Source organism: Arachis duranensis, chromosome 6 (assembly GCF_000817695.3).
Source record: "Arachis duranensis cultivar V14167 chromosome 6, aradu.V14167.gnm2.J7QH, whole genome shotgun sequence".
NCBI classification, from domain to species: Eukaryota; Viridiplantae; Streptophyta; class Magnoliopsida; order Fabales; family Fabaceae; genus Arachis; species Arachis duranensis.
This window is the reverse complement of record NC_029777.3, coordinates 110,282,531-110,306,684: the sequence shown is the minus strand read 5'-3', so window position 1 is coordinate 110,306,684 and position 24,154 is coordinate 110,282,531. Positions and strand designations below refer to the sequence as shown.

At 32.4% G+C, this 24,154-nt stretch overlaps 3 protein-coding genes across 5 annotated transcripts in view; all 3 read right to left on the bottom strand.

Moving 5' to 3' along the window:
- The window catches only part of LOC127748395 (uncharacterized), a 32,453-nt gene extending 19,111 nt beyond the window's left edge, over positions 1–13,342 (bottom strand). Inside the window, exons 1-4 of one of the 3 annotated variants that reach the window (XR_008010516.1) lie at positions 12,545–13,342; positions 11,411–12,468; positions 11,175–11,320; positions 10,261–10,694 (exon numbers count right to left, since the gene is read on the bottom strand). Coding sequence is in view for 1 of the 3 variants with exons in the window: in XM_052262811.1 (XP_052118771.1) it covers positions 11,275–11,320; positions 11,411–12,468; positions 12,545–13,201 (1,761 nt within the window). In the remaining 2 variants the exon portion in view is untranslated. Of the gene's footprint in view, positions 1–10,260; positions 10,695–10,737; positions 11,321–11,410; positions 12,469–12,544 lie in introns of those variants that run through there. The other 2 variants (XR_008010515.1, XM_052262811.1) reach the window with 2 other exon arrangements.
- On the bottom strand, positions 8,527–9,286 carry LOC107495983 (elongation of fatty acids protein 3-like; the record flags this gene model as incomplete). Its single annotated transcript, XM_016117188.3, is given in 1 exon segment — positions 8,527–9,286. A coding segment is annotated over 1 exon segment (739 nt), but the record flags the coding sequence as incomplete, so codon positions are not given.
- Positions 13,343–14,640: 1,298 nt separating the features above from the next.
- Positions 14,641–23,902, bottom strand: LOC127748534 (uncharacterized). The gene is made up of 4 exons (XM_052263166.1): positions 23,723–23,902; positions 20,431–21,083; positions 18,560–18,633; positions 14,641–16,098 (listed from the first exon to the last, which is right to left on the bottom strand). The coding sequence occupies exons 1-4, from the start codon at positions 23,900–23,902 to the stop codon at positions 15,917–15,919; spliced, it is 1,089 nt and encodes a 362-aa protein (XP_052119126.1). The 3' UTR covers positions 14,641–15,916.
- Positions 23,903–24,154: the final 252 nt, after the last annotated feature.

Sequence of the window (24,154 nt, the reverse complement as noted above, 5' to 3'; positions counted from 1 at the left end):
GACGCTCTCTGGCTCTCTGGCTCTCTTAGGCTCTCATTTTCTCAGGCATGGCCGCATGGAGGAGGAAGAATGGAAGATGGAAGTGAGGCAGTGAGCTGTGGTCTGTGAATGAGTGGGTGTCTAAGACTCTGTGTGAGGAGTGAGAACTGAGGGAGTGAGGATGAGTGGGTGACGACGCAAGTGAAAGGAAAAGAGAGTGAGGGTATTCAGATTTAGGGTTTTATTCCTAGGTTAAGCTAAGGGTAAACCAATAAAAAGAACTACTATGGAACATTTTCTTCGGTTCGGTTTGGTTCGGTTCGATTTCTCCCAAGCCAACCGAAACCGAACCGATCGGTTTAATTTGAAAAAAATGATTTTTTCGATTTTTCATTCGGTTGTTGTAATTTTCGGTTTGGTTTTGCGGCAACTTTTTGTCCGGTTCGGTAATTTATACCCCTACCGTGAAGTAATTCTAATGGCAGTGAAGAGCTATAGTATTCGATGGAATGCGAAGTATATAGTTCTCGAGTCAGATAGGCTTAAATACCACTGTCGTTGCAAGCAATTTACCAATGGTTGTCCATGGAGTCTTCGTGTGGTACTACGACAGAACTTGAATTATTGGTATGTGTTGAGATTTACTTTGGATGCATTAGACCCTGTTACGTTATTTTTGTGTTTTGCATAATGTTGACATCTACGGAAAATTTGTAGGGAGATGTGTTAGTTCGGTGGATCACATACCTGTCTGGCACCTACAATGTCTCAGGACCATGCTCAGCTGGATAATGGTTTGGTTTGCAAGGTCGTGTTACCTATGATAAAGACTGACCCGTCAGTGTCTATCCCATTATCGCAAAGTGCTTTTCATCAAAGCTTCCATTTCAATACCTCGTATCGAAAGGTGTGAATGGCAAAGAAAAAAGCGATTACGAAGATCTATGTCGACTAGAAAGAGTCGTACAACATGATACTTGTGCTCTTGCAAGCTTTGCTGGAGTGCCTCCCAGGTACGATTCACGAATGCGTTGCTGTTCTTTATTACAACGGGGACATGGTTGACGGAGAGTAGAGTTAGTTTGATAAGGTTTTTTGGGCATTTCCTCCATGTATTGAAGCGTCTAAGCATTGCAAGCTTTTTGATTTGTAGACGGGACGCACTTATGTAGAAAGTACGAGGGCGTGCTTTTAATTGCTGTGGCTCAAGATGGTTATAACAATATTCTTCCCATCGCTTTCTTATTAGTTGAGTTTGAGACGACGGAGTAATATTCATTTTTTCTCTTGAATTTGAGACAACATGTTATTCCACAACCAGAAATCCTTATCATATCAGATAGATCATAAGGACAAGTGTACCAGACTTGTCTGTGAGCAGAAATCCCCCAATAAACATCATCAAGTAGCACTGGCATATTGACGGAGTGTATCCGGGGCTGCCTCATCAGGAATGTGTGCACCCTGTCCTTGAGCCACGTCATCCTCACCCTGAAAACCTGCTTCCCTCACTCCAACTGTGGTGGCGGCCTGGTGTCCAGTAAATCGTCAACCCACTCCCAAGTGGGGTATCAATGCCATCGCTGGAAGTCTCTGGTACAATTCCCAATGGACTCTCCAGGGGCGCGCAAACCAATGTGGTAGGCAACATCTTGAAGCCTAATGCTGGCCTCACCCTATGAAAGGTAGAATGTGTGGGTCTCGGACTTCCACCGCTTGACAAATGCAAAAATCAAGAAATTGTCAAATATAAAATTTCTCAACTTTACTGCATATCCAAATCCGGCCCCCTTCATATAGGGCAACAGGATGGCCGGCGACGAAAGACCCAGGGTCACATAGCGTGGCAACAGTAACCGTGGTCTCTGCAATTCCCAAAACATCTACTAGCGCATATCAATTATATCTAAACCATTAATTGTTGCTAAACATTACTAAAAATTATAATTCACCTAGATAAGCATTTATATTAAATGTAACAGATACCTATTTATTAGACTAATAAGTTAAATGAGAGTTACTCATTTTATTTATTTAACTTAGCTCAAAATTAGGTGTCTATTTTATTTATTTAACTTAAGTAATTACAATCAATTATATAAAGTATACAACGATCCTAGGTATAGCAACGAAACTAATGTAGATCTTCTAACTTTGTCAACTGAACTAGACCTACTCCATTAGCTAAGTTACTAAATACTAAGCATCTAAATTTATTATTCACTAATAATAAAAAAGGTTAAACTACTAACCTCAAAGTCTAAGACTCCGGCTACGTGCCAAGTAACATTCCGTCTGTTGATGTCTTTTTCGTAGACATATTGTCGGGAGGCTATGTTTTCTGAAAGAACTCGAATTCACGCGTTTAAAAGGTCACAAAAGTAGAAAAAATAGTTGTAATGCACATAATTCTTGGATGTTGTGACCTATATACGCATGCGAGTCTATCTTGGATGCTGAGTCCTCATCCATGACAATTGTTCTTATCTCAGGTGTTGGGACCCCATTCACAAGATGCGAACATTTCGGGATGTTCAGTACCGATTTCTACATATCTCGGGTGTACCCATTATGTGATGAGCATCCTTATTACAGCACAGTGTTACAGTATGTGAGATGTGACCATTATGAAGTTACACCCTCAACATCTAAAATGTGTCTTAGATTATATTTTTATAAATACCTTACTATTTATTTATTTTTGTAATTATTATATTTATTTAATTTAAATAAAAAATTTAAATTTTAAAGGACACAAATCTAAAACAATTATAAAAAAAATAAAATTGTTGTAATTTATAAAAAATGTAAATAAAAGTATTTATTCAATTTTCCGAACCATTTTGGTGATATAGAGTATATATACACGTACATTACAAAAATTAGTTTTTTAAATAATAATATATTTTATGTAGATAGTAATTTATGGTAATATAAAACCTAAAAATATATATACAAAATTTTAGCAGAATGGAGTTTGACTCTGCCAATAAGAATAAGTGTTAATTTAAGGACTAGTAAATGATTCTTTTTCAATATCCATTTTATCTATATTAATGAAGACATATAGATCATACTTTTTTTTGCTTGTGTAAAAACCGTTAAACACCATCTCCTAATAAAATGTTCGTATTTGACGCACTACATATTTAATTCAATATGTTAAATTAATTGTAGCTATGGGAGTACATAAAGTATAACCCTCTAAAAACTAAAAACATTTTTTTAAGTAGTTATGTTTTATGTATTTTTATTATAATTAATTATAATTCATATATTAAATAAGTAAAAAGCTAACCTAATTTCTATTATAATTGACGATATGTTAAAGTGGTTAACTAATTATAATTGAAATCACATCTATTACTAATAAAAAATAATTTAGATAACATTAAGTTTTTTGAATGTTAAAATAATAAATGTTATAGTATACAGTTAAATAAAGTTTTCCTTCTTTTTATAAAAGAGAATAATTATAGCTGGAGTACATAAGAAATACATATTGTATTTTTTATATATTTTTATTATTCATATTTTAATTAATTAATAAAAAAATTAATTTTTATATGTATTTTTTTGTCTTTGATAATTGTGTTTTTATTTTTATTTTTTTAAAAATAATATTAAAATCAGCATCTCCTCCAAATCCTCGTCTGAATATCCATTTTCTCCGAAACTTACTCCATCGGATGTTTCTCGTCCGTGTACTTATAGTATAACTAATGTAGACATGGCTTTTTTTTCATAAGTCAAATAATATGTGACCTCTAGGGAAAAAAAAAACTCTAGACACATTATAACATATTATTAACTAATTATGTGAGTGCTCTTTTTGAGAAAATAACAAAAATAAAAAAACATAAAATAAGCAATATAAATAGACAAACAATAAAAAACACATAGAATTAAATGTACAGATATAACTAAAATTTGAGTAGATAAAATCAATATGAATAATCATATATACATGTGTATCTAGAAACATAATACTGCATATATGTAACTATCATATTTATCAATTCAATTAATTTCATTCTAATAAATTAAAACATCATAATTAAGACACTGCATATTTAATTTAATATATTAAATTAATTATAGTTAGAGTACATTGAGAGTACATAAAATATAACTATCTAAATATGTACTTCTTATATATTTATTATATACCTTTATTATAATTATTTACAGTTATATATTAACTAACTAAAAAATTAAATTAATTTATATTTTAATTGATATATACTAAAGTAGTTAACTAATTACAATTGAAACTCATACATATTATTAATAAAAATAATTTAGATAATACAGACTTTTTTTCTATATGAAAATACTAACTGTTATAATATACAATTAAACATAACAAACCTATTCTTCTTCATATTATATTGAATAATACATACTATAATAATATTGAATACAAACAATTTTATACTAGTACCAACTATTTTCTATCATTTGAATTTATATATAACAATTATTTTTATTTTATAACTTGTTGCACCATGCTTGAGGTTTGAAGAACATAAATCTAAAACAATTATAAAAAAAGATGAGATTGTTGTAATTTATGAAAAAATATAAATAAAAATATTTATATTGTTCCTTTAACAGTTTTGGTGATACGTAACTGTCTAAATTATAACATATTTTATATATTTGCAACTTATTGTGATATGAAACTTAAAAATATGTATATCAAAATTAAATTTTTATTTATTTTATAAAATACATTGAGTTTTTCATTTAAAATGATATTATTTTGACTAAGCAGGAAAACAATTTTGTTTTGGGTGAAAAAGAATAATTTTACCGATTGAATAATTAGGGAATTATTTTTTCTTGTTAGGGACTATATAATTTTTAGAAAAAAAAAAGGACAAAATGGGTTTGTTATTAATATTATGCTAAACTATTATGCATTTAAGTTCATTAAAATCTTATCTACTATATACAAACTTTTTTGGAATTTTGACCCTTATTAACAAACAAAATACATTATGTATTCGGTATTTTGAGGAATATACAACTAAAATACATCTTAAAAAAATCAAAAGTCCCTCCTAACCTCCCAAAAGATCTAATCGTAAATATAATAACGATTTATACATTCTTGACCTATTAGTCGTCAAAACATACATCATCATTATATTTAGTTAGTGTCTATAAAAATTCTATATAATATACATAAAATATATAGACATAGTAAAATATAAAATAGCTACTTGTATTGAGAAAAAAATAAAAAGAGATATATAATGAGAGTAAATTACATTGTCTTATTATATATAAAGGAATGATACTAATGTCTCTGAATGTGTCTATCTTTGTCCCAACATTTGTCATGGTTTGTCCCACCATGTTTCTTATTCCAAGCTCTTCATTTTTCACTCTTTAGAACAAACATATATATAGATTTCTGTTTATTCTTTCTAATACAGAAATAATTTCTGTTATATTACCTTGGAAATTTAGTTAGAGTTCTCTGAAAATATTAGTTGAGAGAATAAAAGAAAATAAATTTAGAAATCTTTGTATATATTGAATGTATAAAAATTTTATTATATATTTTTTTACTCTTGTTAACAAAATCTTTATTTTGTAAATTCAAACTAATCGAAATGTATTGATTGGGAAAAAAAAGCATTGATTTAGCTTATTCTAAGAAAGGATAAATGGCCAATATGCAAAAGAATTAGCTAACTAACCAAATTGCTTATGATTTATTAAACTTGAATTTATGTGCATCAAATAAATTAATTTTCAATTTATTTATGCTTGTTATTTATCATTCTTTTATTGTAATTTTTTTTATCACATCCATTATTTGGGTCAAATAAATCACGCCAATCCAGCACCACATAAAAAAGAAAGCACACCAAAATTTAACAAAGAAGCCATTAAGGTGTGTGGCCCTATGATCCACCAACCATAGTGTCTTTGCTTTTTAAGGAAGAATATCCATTTAAAATTATGCTTATGAAGTGATATATACACTACACGTCTACACTTATGTTGTTGGTGTTGGCGAATTATCCGAGGAAGGTTCCCTAACTCCTTCCAAAGCTTTACATAGACAAACACTTTTGGGAGTGAATCTCTCCAACAAAAAAAAAAATTAGATAGTATTTAATGTTTAATTTTATTTTTTATTTTTTATTTAATTTTTCACAATTTATTCTTTTAAATATTAAAAAAAATGAGAAGATTCATTTTCACACTTCTCCATTTCTATTTCTTTGATGTTTCCAATCCCATCATGCATTAACTTTGTCCCAAGTCTTTTGCTTTCTGTGCTGATTCGCTGAATCTTTAGGTGGCCGCTCGAATAAAAATTAGGAATGGTAATATTATCCGAATTTGCATGTACCTATTCCGTCTCTATTCACTCGGGACGGGTAACTACCTGCTCCGCATCAAGGCAGGTTTTTAGCGGGGTGGGTTCTTGAGAGGGGCAAAACGGGTCAGATTTAGATAAAATTCGTCCCTACCCGCTCTACCTCTACCTACCCCGCTATATATATAATATATAATAGTAAATGATTAATAATATTGTATTATATTAAAATTTTTATTTTAATTTATGTTATGTATGTGATGATGGTTATATAAATTTTGAAATTTAATTTTATTTATTGGATTTTAATAATTATAGGGACGGGTAGGGGCGGGACGGGTACCCGCAGAGACGAATTAGGGTTCAGCGTTTTACTATTCACAGGTAGAAGCGAGACGGGTTCTATGCGAGTTGGTATACGGCGGAGCGGGGTCGAGTAGAGCAAAAATCATAAACAAATTATATTTTTTAAATAAAGATCATCATAAAAAATATTGTTGATATTTTTATTAGAGTAATTATCATTCTTTTATTCTATCTTTAAAATTTTGTTATATTTAATATAATATAATTTAATTTTTATACATCGTCAATTTACAAAAATTGAGATAATATTTAATTTAGTTTTTAAAATCAATTATATATATAATATTTTATGGTGAGTATGAACCTATCGCACACAAAATAGCATGCATATCTTCTAGAAAGCAGAACAGAGGTAGACTATTCCATCGGAGAAGGTTGGTACTTGGTAGCCTTTTATTATATATTTTTAAAAATATATATATTTAAACTCTTATAGGATATATACACATTATTAGTTTTGAAGAAAATGTCCATAGACATCAGTTCAGAGTTCAAATAACACTTTTCTCATTTATTTATGTATTTACACAGCAGTCCTATATATGCCGCTTATTCATGACCATACAATTTTTTATTAGAATCATACACTAGAAAAGTAAAATCAATTGTTTCAAATGACTTTTTGGATTCGAAATTCATACGAAGAAATTGACACTCAACTGTTAATTATATAGATATACTCAACATAATTTATTTGTCTTCGTTCAAACAAAAATATATTGACAAATAAGCTGAAATTATGTCTTAAGATATAATTTAACATATGCATCATAAGTCGTAGTATTTTTATTTTATTTTTTATTCATACCTCAGTTTGTTGTTTTTTTTTTTTTTTCTTTTGGTCATGAATTAACGTTCTTTTGGTCTGACTCGTAAGTCGTAACTCACAGTGTTATTGCTATTTATTTATTTATTTTTGTCGACACTCGTATTTAAAGTCAAAATTAATTTGATGTTATTGGGCTGAGCTTATTACAGATGGGCCCAAAATTAAAGGAGGTAGACATAAACCATAAGAGACCCAATGCCCAAAAAAAAGAGAAAAGACTCATGTTTGTGTTATTTTTTTTCCCAGAAGGCATCAAGTTGCAGCACGATATGTTAAATATTAAGAATTTAATTGATATTCTACACATATATCTGATTATATATGTTAAATTAACAAAAATATTTGATTCATCGATTCATTCATTTAAAAATACTTAAAAATAAAAACATTTGAATAAAGGACCGTGTGAATTATATATTAACAATACATAATAGTTAAACTAACAAATAAATCAATAAATATGCATCTGGCAAAAACTAAAAACATATGTAAACTGTGTAAAGCTAGCTGATTATATAATATACAGAATATCATATGATCTAATGTTGCTCATAGCTTCGAGAGATTTAGCCTCCTATTAGTATTTAGCATTAGCCATTAGGTTAATACTCCATAAAAATATTTTAATAATTTAATATATTTAACTAAATTATTTATATAACATGTATTAAGATTTTAACTATAATTTTTTTAACAAGATATCTTTAGGTGACTAATTACCGAGACAAAAGAAAAATATACTATTAATCTCTTTTCACCTAATAAAAAAGGTGAAAATTTAGATGGAGTTGATTTCACGTGAAGTTGATAGTTTGTTATATGAAAATTTAGTGAAATCATTCAAATCAACTAACATCTCTCAAATATCAATTTCACGTGAAGTCGACTACACCTGAATTTCTACCAATAAAAAATGGTCATAGCTATAAAACGTGAGGTACTATCGAACTAAACTATTTACATAACATTAACATGTCTATAAAGAATGAATTAATTAGCATTTTTTATGCTTCAATCCCATTACACCCACCTCTCAAGAAATGCAAACATATCACACCAACATGGCAAACCAAGTTGAATCCCAAAACCACCATTTGGCCACTCATTCTGAAACAAAACCCTTCTTTGCAACCTAACCCTATTTCTTCCAAAAACCTATAACCATAAACCATGCTGTAAACCAAAGTGGAGAACAATATTGCAAGGACTTGAAAAGATTGTGAGAATTCAAGCCACAAGAACGACATGATCAGGAGCATGGAGTGGTGGAAGAGCCGGAAGACGGGGATTTTCCGGAGCCGGAGGACGGCAGAGAAGGTTCTAAGGAAGTGGAGGAAGCGGGAGAGGTAGAAAAGGTAGGACCAGAAGAACACGCGCCCGGAGGGGCGCGTTCCTAGTGGGAAGCAAAGGAAGTACTCTAAAGGGGTGGCTCTCACGCGCCTCCAGAGCCAGCGCGTGTCCTTAGCTTCGGCTGCGGCCGAGAGGATCATCCCGGAGAAGATCACGGCCGAGACGGCACACATCATGAGGCTGTGGATGGCGGGGATGGGGCCGAGGCGGACGGGGCGGCGGCACCGGAGAAGATTTAGTAGGAAATGCAGGGTAAGTGTAGTAGTAACATAGATGGCGACGGCCGCAAATAGAAATGGCCACGTGGAGCCCCATGATTGGGTGTGGCTCCATCGGAACCATATTATGGAAGGGTGGTCTAGTAGGTAGAATTTCAAGGTCTCTATTACCTGAATTTCCATTGTTTTTGGACTAACTTGTGATTATGAATTTATGATTGGAGCATGTGTAAATGTGTGTTGTAATATTTGGAAGTTTGGGTTTATGTTGCGCCTTCTTCTTCTTATAATATGGAAACTTTGAATGTGGAATTTGGACTATGAAAAGTGAGATCGAGTCAAATTTAATTTCACAAGGAAAATATTTTTAATCGCAAACGCGTTCCCATAACATAGTCTTTCTTAATTAACCTAGTGTTTAATTAATGTATAAACACTTACTCATAATAATATATTAAGTGAAAAAGGGATTGAATGACTTGCATTTCTAACAAATGAACAGAAAGGAGAGCTAAACTAACTAAAAACACGTTTTGCCAAATGAAACAAGGAGAGCTATAATTTAATTTACTTTATAGGTTACAACGTTGATCATGTGTGGAATCCCTTTTCCAAATTATTATGCACGGAATATTTAGAGGCACATATTTAACTATTCATGGTAAACTTTCATTAATAATAACTACAAAGACTACACTGAGAATACTAGTGAATTAATAAGTTTTAAACTATTAATATATTTATTAAATATGGATTAATTAGAATTTAAAACTTTATTCTGTTAATAAATAGTCTTAATCAAATTAAAAGAATAGAAAAAAAATTATACACTAAACTATTTTCAATTTAAATATAGTAGAAAATCAATATTAGAAACTTAATTCTTAAACTGAATATAAGTTGATTTTGTTATTCTATTTAATTGACAATTTGTGTTGATAAATAATATAGTTTATGGAATAAAATGAAAAGAAGGAAAATTTGATACTAAATGTGTATGCTTATCATGCAGTCAATAACAAGTAAGCCAATAAACATAATTTTAGATGCAATGTTTGGGGAGACTAACAAATCATATATGTACTAGTTTTTATCAATTTCAATCATTACTATATTGCATTTCACTTACTAAAATTTTAAATTGGAATCTCAAAAATTGCTTCCAAATTCCATACACATACAGAGTAGAGGTACAAATTCAGAACTTCATACATTACTAAATAACTAAAAAAACGAGAGAAAAAAGCGCACACACACGAAGTTTTTCTCTTCGTTAGAAACAACATTTCTTATAGGATCCAAAACAAGATATGCAGCTCTTTTTCTATATACCCATTAACTTGTTTACAGATTTACTAATTATACATTTATCCTTCAATGAAAAACTCATGATTCATGTCATGAGGATTTAACTATGTTTTTATGTTGGTTGTCGAAGATCTAACACAACCCTCCTCCTTCGATTTGTAAGCAAGAAATTTCTAATTACTCATAGCATTGCCAGTCATCTTTAGTTTGTAAACCACCTTCCACCTACTACCTTCCTTTTCTTTACTGGGAAAAGTGTCAAGCTTTTCCACTTTAGCTAACATGTATACTTTAAATATAGACTCTGCAATTCAAACATATATCAATGATCAAAATAATACTGGTGAAACAACAAATGGATCGATCAAATAAAGAGAAATTTGTTCATCATCAATAATCCAAAGAAAAAGGAGTGTTCAACATAAGTTGCCAAAAGAGCATTCAAAGGACAAGGCTTATTTATTAACATCCAACCCCACCTATATCTTCCCTCTTCCACTCCGACGCAACAAATCCCTACCCCTACACAAACCTTTAAAATTATTGCCACCAAGCCGATGCTGGTTCCACCTATGAATGTTCTGAATACTAGCTAATTAACTCAGAAGTCTCAAAATTTGACTATCGTCCCAATCTAATTGAAAACAAAAAATAATAATAAAAAAATGCGTGTGAAATTAGAAAATTGTTGAATAGTCTCAATTCTAGCTAAATACCAAAAAACTCAGTCTTAAACTTGGATCAAGCATCCTATCTAAATTGTATTCTAAAGTCTAAATCTTACACTTAGCAATTAGGCTTTTCAATGTATGGGGTCCTTGGCCGCTCCTCCAAAAATGAATGATGTCACCATGCCAGTATGATGCACAAAAGTCAAAACTAAGCTACAATCCTCCATTTAATTTAGTGTCTTGGTCACCAACAGCAAACCTGTACAAAGAAACTCAATGGATAGAGTGAGCAAGTTTGAAACAGTATAATAATTATAAACAAAGAGAGCAGAGAAAGGTTCATGCTTACATATAGAGTTTGCTATAGGGACCAACTTTAAGATTACCCTTGGATTCAACCTTGGCGAAAAAATTACCATTCATTTGGAGCTTGACTCTAGCATAAGGAACAAGGTCAGGATCACCACCATGTTCTTCAACAACCTTTTCATCTAGTTCCATGAAGACATAAATCAGACTTTCTTCGCTGGTGCAGTGACAACAGAAAACATATGACACCCGTCTAGTCAGCTCTTCCAAACCATTGACGCGCACATCTGCCACTAGATTCCTCTTAGAAAAGTCATAAATGTACCACATATGGGCAGAGTCAACAATGAGGAGATAATTACTACATGCCAAACGAATTAGTTTCCTAGGACAACAATCACGAATTGGCGGTAAATTGTAGTAAAGGAATTTCCAAAGGTTGGCCTCGAAGTCATATGAGTTGAGCCACTGATTCTTGCCAGAAGAAAAATAAAACATAATGAGGGTCTTTTTACGAGGCTCCGTTCTGTCCTCCCACAAAAAGTAAGATTTAGGAGTCTGCCATAAGAACCTATAATCGGACACTTCCCTTTTTTCCCATAAATCTGATTTTGGATCATAGATTTCAACCCAATATCCATTTCCAATGTCACCCCCAAAGATGCACAACTTGCCATGGTATGGGACTACTGTGGGATTCATCCGGTGGTAGAACATGCTTCCGCATAAACTCCAAATCCAGGTTGAACCGTCATACTTGAGGCACCACATTTTTGCAGGGAAAAAATGTTCCAATTCTAGCTCAAATTCAAATTTTGATCCATTGTTACACATGATACCACCAGCAATGAACAAGCTGCCACCAAGGGAACAAAATCCTTGAAAAGTTGGTAAGTTGGAATCGATTATTAGATCGTCTCCAACAGGCCATTGGGCAGTCACAGGACCTCCATCTTCAAGATCAACACTTCCATTCTTCATAAAGTTGGCCTCGGTAATAGTTAACATCCTGCGCCTGAAGGTTCTTTTACTATCTACTACATCCACATTTTCCACCAACATATATATGCTTTTTGGATCAGAACAACCAACATCATCCTAGAATCAGAACCACAATGATAGTGTTTAGAATAAAATTAGATAAAAAATTAAAACGTCATAGTTATAAACTGACCTCAGGTTCAGATTCCCCGCACATGCCATTAGCAACCGTATCTCCTGAAACCGTCGCAACAACACTTCCCCACCACCCTTCAAAATGATTACCGTTTTGAACGTGATCCAAATCCCTAAAATGATTGGTGGCCTTAGCCATCAAATTCTTACCATCCCTTTTGCCCACCACAAATGCAGTGAAATTGCAAGCCTTCACAACAGCCGCTCCGATCCCAAAGCGCTCCGCGTTATGAACGAGCCAACTGGCGAAGTCCTTTGCTCCTTTGATGTCGTCCTCTTTGTAGGCCCACAGTCGGTGATGTTGGTAGCAAAAATCCGAAGTTGAATGAACGAGGAGGATGAGGTTCTCCTCGGATAGATCTTCGGGATCATAATTCCGAGCATCTACGACCTCCAAAACGAGGCCTTTCGACTCTAACAAATTGCAGAGGCCTTCCGAAGTTGAAAGTCCCATTGGCGAAACGAACAGGATCTTGCCACGTGGATTGCGCTTCGGTTGTTCTTGATGGAGTGTTATGAGGTTTTCTTTGTGAGAGCAGAGGTGAGACTTGCAGACTAAGAAGAAGGTTGCGGCAGTGACCGTGGCGGCGGCCACGGCGGACGAGATAGCGGATACCGATATATCCGCCGGTAACAAAGACAACCAAAGGGGCATTATTGGCTTTTCCTGTTTGATGCAGATGTTTCAGTTGGGGGAGAAGGTGGCTCGCACTGGGGCAGTGATTCGAGATTCACCGAAGCTTCCCTCAACACTCATGGCGAGAGAGGCCGAGGCTACCGCATGTGCCTTGGTCCAATTTATATTTAATCATAAAAGTTTAAAAAATCTAAGACACTCCTTGACAATTATCACAACAAGGTCCTTAGTAAAAAAAACTCAATTCGATCCTGACAATTACTTCAATAATACGAGATCTCTGTGCAAAAACAAAATTTATGTTTTTTTGGCACAGAAGCTATTCAGTCAAAAAAAAGTTTTTTGCACAGAAACTAATTAGTAAAAAAAAAAATCAAAAATCAGATTGAATATTTTTATTTTATTTTATTATCCTTTCGAAATAATTGTCAGGAGATGGATGAAGTATTCACTCAAAATTATGACTTTAATCTGGATTTAGTCTGTCAGTTTGAGACATGATTCGAACTTCATTCAAAATTAATATCGAGTACAAATGATAAATTCAATCCAAAAAATATACTTTAGACTCAGTCAAATTTTTTTAACACACTGAGACAAATGATAAAGATATAAAGTATAAAAGAGGATTTTTACTAATAACACAAAAATATCTATAAAAAAACTATTATTTTGTTCTCTTCATTAAAAACTAAAATTGCTTTTTGCCTTTTTGGATCCTATAAAACATATGCAGCTCTTTTAATTTCTATATATAGATTAATTTGTTTTCATGTGTTCTTATTAATTAATAGTACAATTATCCCTCAATAAACATTCATGAACAAATTCCTTGGTTCGTAAATCACAATCCTCCCCTCCTTTCTTTCGTGAAAATGAGTACTTCAAATATGTGTGACTGAATGAACAGAAAAAGATGATCAACCTTTCTTTTACACCTGTATAATTGAACTCATTGCTGTGCTTTGTCCCACTAGAATTTTGTCACATTGAAGGAAATTACTGTATGATCTAGAAAGCAAGACATTTCAATTCACTCTTAACATTGCAAGTCATCTTTTATTTTCTTAACCTCTTACAACCTTTTTTTGTTGTAAAAAAAATATTAACCTTTCTAAAGAAGAACATAATATTAACTTTTCTTTCTAAATTATTCAACGAAAAAAATTAACAGAAAGTTTTTTTTATATCTTGATTAACTACTTCAAAGTATCAAATTGTACTTTGTGAAACAACAAAGGGATCAAACAGAAATTTGTTCCTAAAAAAGTAGTGTTCACAAGATCATAAGGTTTGGGATGAATATCCATACACAAACCAATAAAATTGCCTCCAGAAAGTAATGTAAAATAAACTTATAAAATAGGTGTGAAATTAAAAAAAAGTTGTTGAATAACCTTGATCTTCATCATAAGAGAGACTAAAACGTAACTCAATCTTAAACCCTTCACTTTAACTTGTAAATAGGCCACTCCAAAAATGAATTATGCTACTGGATAGTGGTTAATTTTTAGCAATTCATATTGTCTTGGTCAATATGTTCAAGATAACATATTCCTAAGATGTCACAGCAACATCTATGCTACAGTGGTCTTCCCTTTTTAATGTCTTGGTCTACACTAACAAATCTGTCCACAATGGATAGGGTCATGAATTAATTAAGTTTAAGACAGTATAATAATAGAAAGATCAGAGAGACGAGAAAGGTGCATGTTTATACATAGTGCTTTCTATAGAGACCAACTTTAAGATTACCCTTGAATTCAACCTCAGCAAAAAAATTACCATCGGTTTGGGGATTGACTCTGGCATAACACTCTTCCTCAAGATCCATTTTATCTGGATTAATGGAGACAAAAATCAGACTTTCTTTGCTTATGTGGGGGCAACAGAAAACATTAGACACTAACTCAATCTCATCCAACTCATTCACATGTACAATTGCCACGAGTTTCTTCTTAGACAAGTCATACATGTACCAAATAGTGACAAAGTCAATAATAAGAAGATTATCACTGCAACCCAAACGAATGAGTTTCCTACGTAGGTAATCACGAGCAGGCAGAAAATTGCACTCAATGGGGCTCCAAATGTTGGCATTCAAATCATATGACATGAGCCATTGATTGTTATCATCATCAACAGAATACACAATGAGGGTTTCCCCCAAAAAGCAAGAGTGAGGACGTAAGTGTACACTCTCAGCTACTTCCCTTTTTTTTCCCAAAATTCTGATTTTGGATGGTAGATATCAACCCATATTCCACCCCCCAATGATGCACAACTTGCCATCGTATGGGATTACCATGGGGTAAACCGTTAAGTGATGGAAGTTGAGTGATGGAAGAACATGCTTCTGCATAAACTCCAAATCCAAGCAGAACCATCATACTAGAGGTACCACATTTTTGCAGCGTCATTAGAAGCCCGTTGCTTCCATCCTCTTTTAATGTAGGTTTAATATTTGATTGTTACTTTTACTTGATTGTTTTAATGTAAGTTTAATGCTAATTGAAAGTTTTGTATTAGTTATGTTTAGAAACTGAGACTTGATCGTTATTACAATGTTAGGGAAGACATATATTTCAAATTTATTTTTAAGTTTTTGACTATTTTATACTTTTATTTAAGTGTGACAGGGTCAACCGGTTGACCTACTGATTGAACCATGTGACAGGGTCAACCGGTTGACCTACTGATTGAACCATGTGAACAATACTCCGGTTGGTTCAATCACTGATTTTGTTTGTATTCCATTGTTGCCCAGTCTCCACTGATTTTGTTTGTTCTCATCGTCACCAGTGCCGCCTTTGCCTGCGCCTCTAGCCTTCCTTCCCTTCTCTCCGATTTCTTCTTTTTCTCCCCTGCTACTGAACTACCGATGCTCCTGTCTCTTTTTCTAAGTGTTATTGCCGCTGCAGCCCATGTTGTTGTGTTCAAATTTATTAAAATGATGTTATCTGAATGGATAAATAGGATAGTATTTGCATCAAATCGTCTAAAATATAGGATCCTATCTTCACTTTGATTATTGTCTTACTTTTTTAGATACATATGTATATATAATTGTTCATATTGGTCTTATCAACTCGAATTTTGGTTCTATCTATATGTTTAGTTCTATGTTTTTTTGCTGTTTGTCTATTCATGTTACTTATTTTTTGCTTTTTATCTTTGTTATTTTTTTTAAAATACTCACATAATTAATCATTAACTATTATGTGTTATAATATATCAGTCTTTTTTTAGAGGTTACATGTTTTTTGACTTATGGAATAAAAGCCACCCATGTCTACATCGTATGTCTACATCGTATGTATTCTACTGTAAGTACACAGATGATAAAATATTTGATGGAATAAGTTTGATAGGAATTGGATTCTCCGATGAGGATGAACTTTTACACAGGACACATGTTTTTTATTTTGGAAAAGATACTGATCTCAAATACTAACAAGAGATGGTACGAAAAGCAACTGTTTTGCAGCACCTTCAGTGTGCATTGTTTGAAAATGCACTTCCTCCATCTATACGAGAAAAGAATCGCCATCGCTAATTATAAATATAATTTGAGGACTCGGACCAACAAGAGATACGCAGAGAAATCAAAAAATTATTGGAAGGAAAAAAATAGATGGTGGCTTAGCATAAAAGAAGGGTTTATGATGATCTTCAGATTAATTTTCGCAGCTTTAAAGATATCATGAAAACTTGAATCTGTACTCTAGCATCAAGGTTGAAGCATGTAGTTCTGGACAACTCAATGGCGTACTCAATGATATGTAAAGCTAGGATGTCGCTCCTCATCAAATTTAATCAATCCAAAAAATTGATCTTAGAAAGCTGAAAGCTATAATATTAAAAGTTATCAACCATCCATTTGAAGGGATTGTCAAGCATGATGAGGTGGTTGAAAACCTGTGTTTTGTCAACTCTATTTCTTCCTTCAAGCTTGGTATAATTTTTTCTTGCCTTTTATGACTGTGTTTTTCTTTTTTTACTCGTAAGAGTGAAATGATTTCGATTCTGATCCAATATAACCGACTTAATAATAAAATGGGTGGTGGATCCAATTCTATTTTGGAGCATCACTAGAAGAATTTTGAAAACTGTGTATTGGTTTTTGTATCGAAATGAAAATATACAAGTCAAATTGAACATCTCTCGTACTAGGAATGTATCCAAGTCAAAACGGAAAGATGCTATTCAATTTTGACTTGGTACATTCTCAATATGAGAGATGTTATTCAATTTGACTTGGTACACTCACATTCCGATACAAAAGTTAATACACAGTCTTCAAGAACTTAATTCTTTTGCTGATGTTCTAAATTAAAACTAAGATCCAATACCCATCTTATTATTAAGTTGGTTAGATTGAACTTGAATTAAAATCATTTTACTCTAAGAAAAAAAACAATTATAAAAAATAAAAAAAAATTATACCGATTTTAAAAGAAGAAAAAATGAGTATGCCACAGAATTGCCGCATGCTTCAAATTTATGATGGAGTTCAAATTCAAATTTCCATCTTCAAAGCTGCGAAAATTAATCTGAAAACTCTTCTTTTATGCTAAGTCACCATCAATTTTTTTTCTTCTAATAATGTTTCGATTTCTACGCGTATCTTATTCATGCAAGTCCTCAAATTATATTTATAATTAGACATCGCGACTCTTTTTTCAAATAGATGGAAAAAGTGCATCTTCAAGCAATGCTCACTGAAGATGCGACAAAACAGCTGCCTTTCGTACCATCTCTAAATAGTACTGGGATCAGCATCTTTTTTAAAATAAAGAACCTTTATCCTATGTAGAGGTTCATCCTGATCGGAGAACCCATCTCCTACTAAACTTATTTCATTGGATGGTTTCTCATCTGTGTACCTATAGTAGAACTAACCTAGACACGATATAGACATCTGATGACTTTTTTTTTTATAAATCAAAGATTATGTGACCTCCAAAAAAAAAGGATTCTAGACGCATTATAACACATGATTAATGATTAATTATGTGAGTGTTCTCTTTGAGAAAATAATAAAAATAAAAAGTATGAAATAAGCAATATGAATAGACAAACAGCACAAAACACATTAAACTAAATATATAGATAGGACCAAAATTCGAATAGACAAGACCAATATGAACAATTACACACACACATATATATATACCTAGAAAAAACAAGACAATAATCAAAATCATAGAATCCTACATTTTAGACAATTTAGTGCAAATACTATTATATTTATCCATTCAACTAACATCATTCTAATAAATTTGAACATAATATGGGTTCATCAACACATCAACACGATAGTAATTCAATACCTTATAGAAACCCGAGAGAAGAGAAGGAAAGCGAGAGGCTTACAGAAACCCAAGAGAAGAGAAGGAAAGCAAGAGGCGCAGGTGGCAGTGGTGACGAGTGGTAGAGCAACCGTTAGCCTGTGCAACAATGGAGAACAAAAAGAATCAGTGATTGAAACAGACAGGGTATTGTTTACTAGGTTACTGGTTCAACTAGTAGGTCACACGTTGAACCGGTTGACCTTGTCCCACCTAAATAAAAATATAAAATAGTCAAAAAATTAAAAATAAATTTAAACTATATGTCTCCACTAACATTGTAATAACTAACAACGATCAAGTCTCAATTTCTAAATATAACTAATACGAAAATTCCAATTAGCATTAAACCTACAATAAAACAATCAAGTAAAAGTACGAGTAACAATCAAGTATTCAAGCTACATTAAAATAGCACCAATCAAGCATTCTAATAAAATAATAAATAAATTATAAATAAGCATCCTAAATATCTTTCAAATTTAAAACCCTCCGTAAAATAGCACCAACTAAATGTAATTAATCATCAAAATATGCAATAACTTGCTGCAAATTTGTTGACAATTAACATAATTATACTTCCATTGAAAATAGCTGGATTGAATTACAATGCACAAATTAAAGATAGAGAATATTGGCCAAGTCAAAAAGTAAACAAAAAATGATAGTGTTGCACAATAAACACACAACAGAGCCCGAAACAAACACACAACACAACAGAGGCTGAAACAAAAACAAAACAAAGCCTGAAACAAAAAGAATCCAACACAGAGGAAGGGTAGCAAGTCGGCGGAGATCAAGAACAGGGACAGGGCAACCAAACAATGAAAACAGAATTTTGTTTATATAACAAAACAATCAAAACATGAATCATATTATCACTAATTGCAAATTTTTTCTTCATAAGAAGAGAACAATGAAAACGTGAAGCATATAATAAATCAAAAGATCACCAATTGCAAATCTTTGAATAAGAACAGAAGTTAGAACAGTGAAAAATGAACAAAGATTAGTAGTTTTCAACCCAATTTTAACAAAGCTCATCACAATGATTAACAACAAAAAAAAGCAATGAAGGAACAATGAATCAATAACATAGGCAGTGCAAATTCAAAAAACTCTAATAAAATTTAACTACAGAGACAGACAGTAAATCAGTAATAGAGTTATCAATTTAAAATTTTATCATCAAATACATTCAGTGAGAAAAACCAATCAACAAAGTACTGACTGGGCATTCGGAAAAAAAAATCAAAAGAGCATTTAAATCACAGCAAAAACACAACAACAATAGGAACATTTAAAACAAAGCAACCCAAAAAAATATCTAAAAATCACCATTGCTGAAAACAATTATTTGATCCGTGTATGCTCAAAGAATTAAAAGCTAAGCTTACAGGAAAATGAAGAATACCAAAACCAAAGAACCTTCAATCACAGCTTCAATTAAGAACAGAAAATCACAACAAAAGCAAAAAAATTAATTAAAAGTAACAGAAGAACAACAGAACAACAACACAAGAATAATTAGCAAATTAACAAATTCACAATAACAGTTAAAATTTACCAGAAGAACACTAATGCATGTGGAATCATCATTCTAATATGTTTTCTGCAAAGTATGCTATTTGCGCAGCTAAAATTTTCTAATTACTGAGATCCAATTATTCTAATTTCACATGCAATCAACTTACTAAGTTTCTAAAAGCTTGAAATTATAAAACCAACCAGAAATATGGTTAAAGCATTTCATCAAACATGTTGAGTGCGGTAAAATTAAAACAAAATAAGAGAATTAAAAGCTTAATATCAATGTGATAGAGAAGAGAACATAATTATTGTAACTTTAATTCAGCCTATGAAATAATCTAAACCACTACCAAATCAAATAGTTACTTATTGTAATAGAAATCAGAAGTTGCAGAGTTTGAAGCAGAGTATTGGTGTTGTGTGAGTGTATTGTCTAGTGGCGGATTTAGGGAATTCACGGCGGCGACAAAAGAGAGCAGTTCGACGGCTAGGTGGAGCGTGCGGGTTGGTCGCAGTGTTTGAAGCAGAGCAACGTGGCTTCCAGACGAACACGAATGCAAACTCGAACGGTGAACGGCGAGTGAACGCGAGCAGTAAACGCCGAGCGAACGTGAACGGCGAAGAACGCGAACGAAGACGACAGCTGAACGAAGATGCGAACGTGAACGGCAAACAAACGGCGACGGAAGCGCGGCTGAGCAGACAAAGACGACGGACGCCGAGCTCGAGGAAGCAGCCGCGATCGGTGACAGCGAACAGGGGTTGAAGACTTGGATCACGAAGGAAGCTAGATAGACGGACGAATGGCAAACTTTGAGTGCGACGGGCGCGGCAGTATGCCACTCCTTGCGGCGGTGGTGTAGGCTTACAGTGCTAGGATTTTTTGCCTGGGGTTGTGTGATTTGATTTCTTTCTGAATGAAAGAAAGAAAGGGGGGAAACGGGGAAAGGGACGGGAGAAAGAAACGAAGGAGCTTCCGTTTTTGTGTATGGGTTTCGGTTCGGTCCAACCGACCGATTCTTGTTCGATTTTAAATGACGGTTTTACATGTTTAACTGAACCACTAATATTGCAGATTTGCAGTTAAATCGGTCCGATTGATCGGTCCACTTCGATTTTTAAAATATTGTGATTTTCAGAACCATAAAAATATGGGTTTTTAGACTTTTAGATTGCGTTTATTTATAGGACATGATACTAAAACACAAAATTGTGTTTGATGGAAACACTTAATAAATATATTGTATCCATAGTAGCAGGAAGAATATAAAGACACTAATAAAAGATACAACTTAATTTTTATTTTTTTTATTATTTTTGTTATTTTTTATAATTATATTTTTCTTTTCAATTTTTTTAATAACAAAAAAATTAAATTTTTATAATTTATTTAAATTTATCATCAAATAAAATACAAAAACATAAAATTTTATGTTTCTCTCTTTTGTATCTTGTTCACAATATCATATCTTATCTTGTTCTCAAAAATAAACACAACATTGTAATTTTTTTCATAATTCTTTTTTTATAATATGTGAAATATAATATTAGTAAAGATTGTAAGATATTTAATTTCTTGGATCAAATGGTCATAACTCATGACTTGTGGCTTCAAAATTTAAAGTGAAATTTTTATTTTTAATAATTTTTAATGGATTGTCAATGTAAAAAAAGAATTTATATATGATTTTTGTTACTATTATATGGTGATTGATTCAAATGATTCTATTGAAGGGTTGGGATATAAGAATTTGTGGAATAAATATGGGTTGTTGATATTTAATTTCTTTCCTTTTCTTATTTCATTTGGCTAAAACTTTCTTTTTCTTTTTCTCTGTGTTTGTTCGCTGACTTCTTTTAACAAGAGAGAAAATAATGATCAATGGAGGTAGAGACAGAGAATGAGTCATAAACAAATGGAGAAAGTGTTCAACGAAGATGAGACCGAGGCAGTAGCAAGTGGGGTTGTGATAATGGGTGTAGACGATAGCAGTAAGGCGATGGCAGTGGGACAAAACCTTAAATAAGGGCCCTGAGGTTGATTAAGCCATTAATGTCTTAATGAGGCTAGTTTTTAGTTGCTTTCAAGTATTAACTGCATGCGCGTGTGTGTATATGCGTGCGTGACTATTGTATTGTAGTGTAGTGTGAAGTATAGCATAGACATATAGATAAACTTCAGAAGAGAGAGAATGTGAGAGACACATTATAGAGTCATAGTCTAATAGACTTGCACAAACCAATATTAAGAGCAAGAGTGTTGCTTTGATGATGCGGTTCCTATCAAAACCCTTTTATTAGGACAAAATATTAGGTGTTGATACAATAATATCATGGCTAGTTTATTCGTAATTCATAAAACTATGTTACTATCTTAGATAAATATTTTTCTCATCAATATTATTTTTTATTTTTACAAAATCTGAAAATAAAAAATATTAAAAATAAAAATAAAAAATTAGAACCAAGTACCGCTTTTTCTTTTTCATGAGAAAGAGAGGAGTGTATCTCACAATGATGCCAAAAGAGATGAGTTCCAATTTTTATTTTAAAAAATAAAAAAAATAAAAAATACAAATCAGATCTTCAATTTGTACTTTATTTGTTTTCTTTAAATAAATCGTACCCTCTGATTTGTAATTTATTTTTTTTAAACAAATCGAAACGTTCAATTTGAATAAAATATCATATCAAAAAAAATACCAAATCTTTCAAGAACAATGTATTACACATATATTTAATCAATCTAAAAAAAATTAGCCACCAAGTACACTCGAATTTGTTCTTTTTAAAAATAAAGACAAAAAAAATATGTTTGTAAGTTTGTATTTCTCTATTGGTATATTTTTAGATAAATAGAATCCAAGGGAAGAGTAGAGCATTGAATAGTCTCTCTTTTACTAGTAACATTGTTGTGACTTGTCGTGTATGGGTCATTGGGTTTGTACTTTGTACCATTCATTGTTTGTTAGGCCATCATTCCAACCTATCCATTGCCAACCCACTCATGTGGGCTCTACGTACACTTTCTTTTGTTTTCTCCAAGCAATTTATTTTATTTTTATTTTTATTTTATTCTTATAGCCTCACTTAATTGTCTATGAGACAGAGGAGTCGGGTGTAATCAAACAAGGAAAAGAGAGTAACATCTAAAGGTAATAATAAAAAGTAAGTAACATAACATGTAAAACAATAATTGTTTCCATTGATCTTTCAAATCAAATTGAACTGTTGTTTGTATGTATAACTAAGGCCATTTATATACATATATACTTAATTTAAAGAGATGCCTCAACAAGAATTCACCTAACACCATATTAAAGAGGAAGTTCAGAAAATAATTTTGTACATTTTGTGTCTTCTGTATTATATGTCGGCATAGTAGTAAACTAGTAATTAAATTATATTGTTTTGCACTCTTTTTGTAGTTTATCTTTCATGTGGTTTAAAGTACCCAAATGAGAACAAATGATGGCATTAATGTCCTTAAATAAGCGATATAACAGTGATTTTAAGTATATACTACCCAAGTATATATCAAAAGGCATGAGTGAGTTTAATGTCTAACCTCCATTGAGCCAAATAACAAGGGGTTTTAATTTCTGAGTGAGTTTTGAGAAGATTGAGTGAGCCAGTAGAAGAGTGCTCTACCGGCAACCTTGTTGACAGTAACATAGCCAGAAAACTGTTGAAAAGACACCTTTGGTTGACCAGGAAGTTCCAAGATCCTATCTTCTTCTTCTCCTCCTTTAACACAACTACTTGGTCCCACCAGCACCACCATCACCACCACTTGATGAAGAACAACAAAGATCTTTTTATGATGTTGTTCATCCATGCTAAGGAGGAGGAAGAACTAGAAGGAGGAGATGCGAGTGTGAGTTAAGAAAAGTGATGAGAGAAAAAGAAAATGGAAAATGAGTGAGTAAGAATTATAGGGAAGGTAGGTTTGTGTGTCTCCTCAAGGGAAGGATTAAATAGGAGAGGCGGCAAATGGTACTATGGTAGTATAAGTCTATAAGATATCAATGCAAATATTCATAGTCTCTGCTGTAAAGTTCTGGGAAGGAAGAAAGAAAGAAAGAAAATG

Coding starts and splice junctions, on each gene's coding strand:
- LOC127748534 (XM_052263166.1), bottom strand. CDS start 23,902: ATGGATGAACAACATCATAAAAAGATCTTTGTTGTTCTTCATCAAGTG. Junction 21,084..23,722: donor GCTATGTTACTGTCAACAAG/GTTGCCGGTAGA, acceptor AAATCGAACAAG/AATCGGTCGGTTGGACCGAA. Junction 18,634..20,430: donor TCTGATTTCTATTACAATAA/GTAACTATTTGA, acceptor ATTGTTGCACAG/GCTAACGGTTGCTCTACCAC.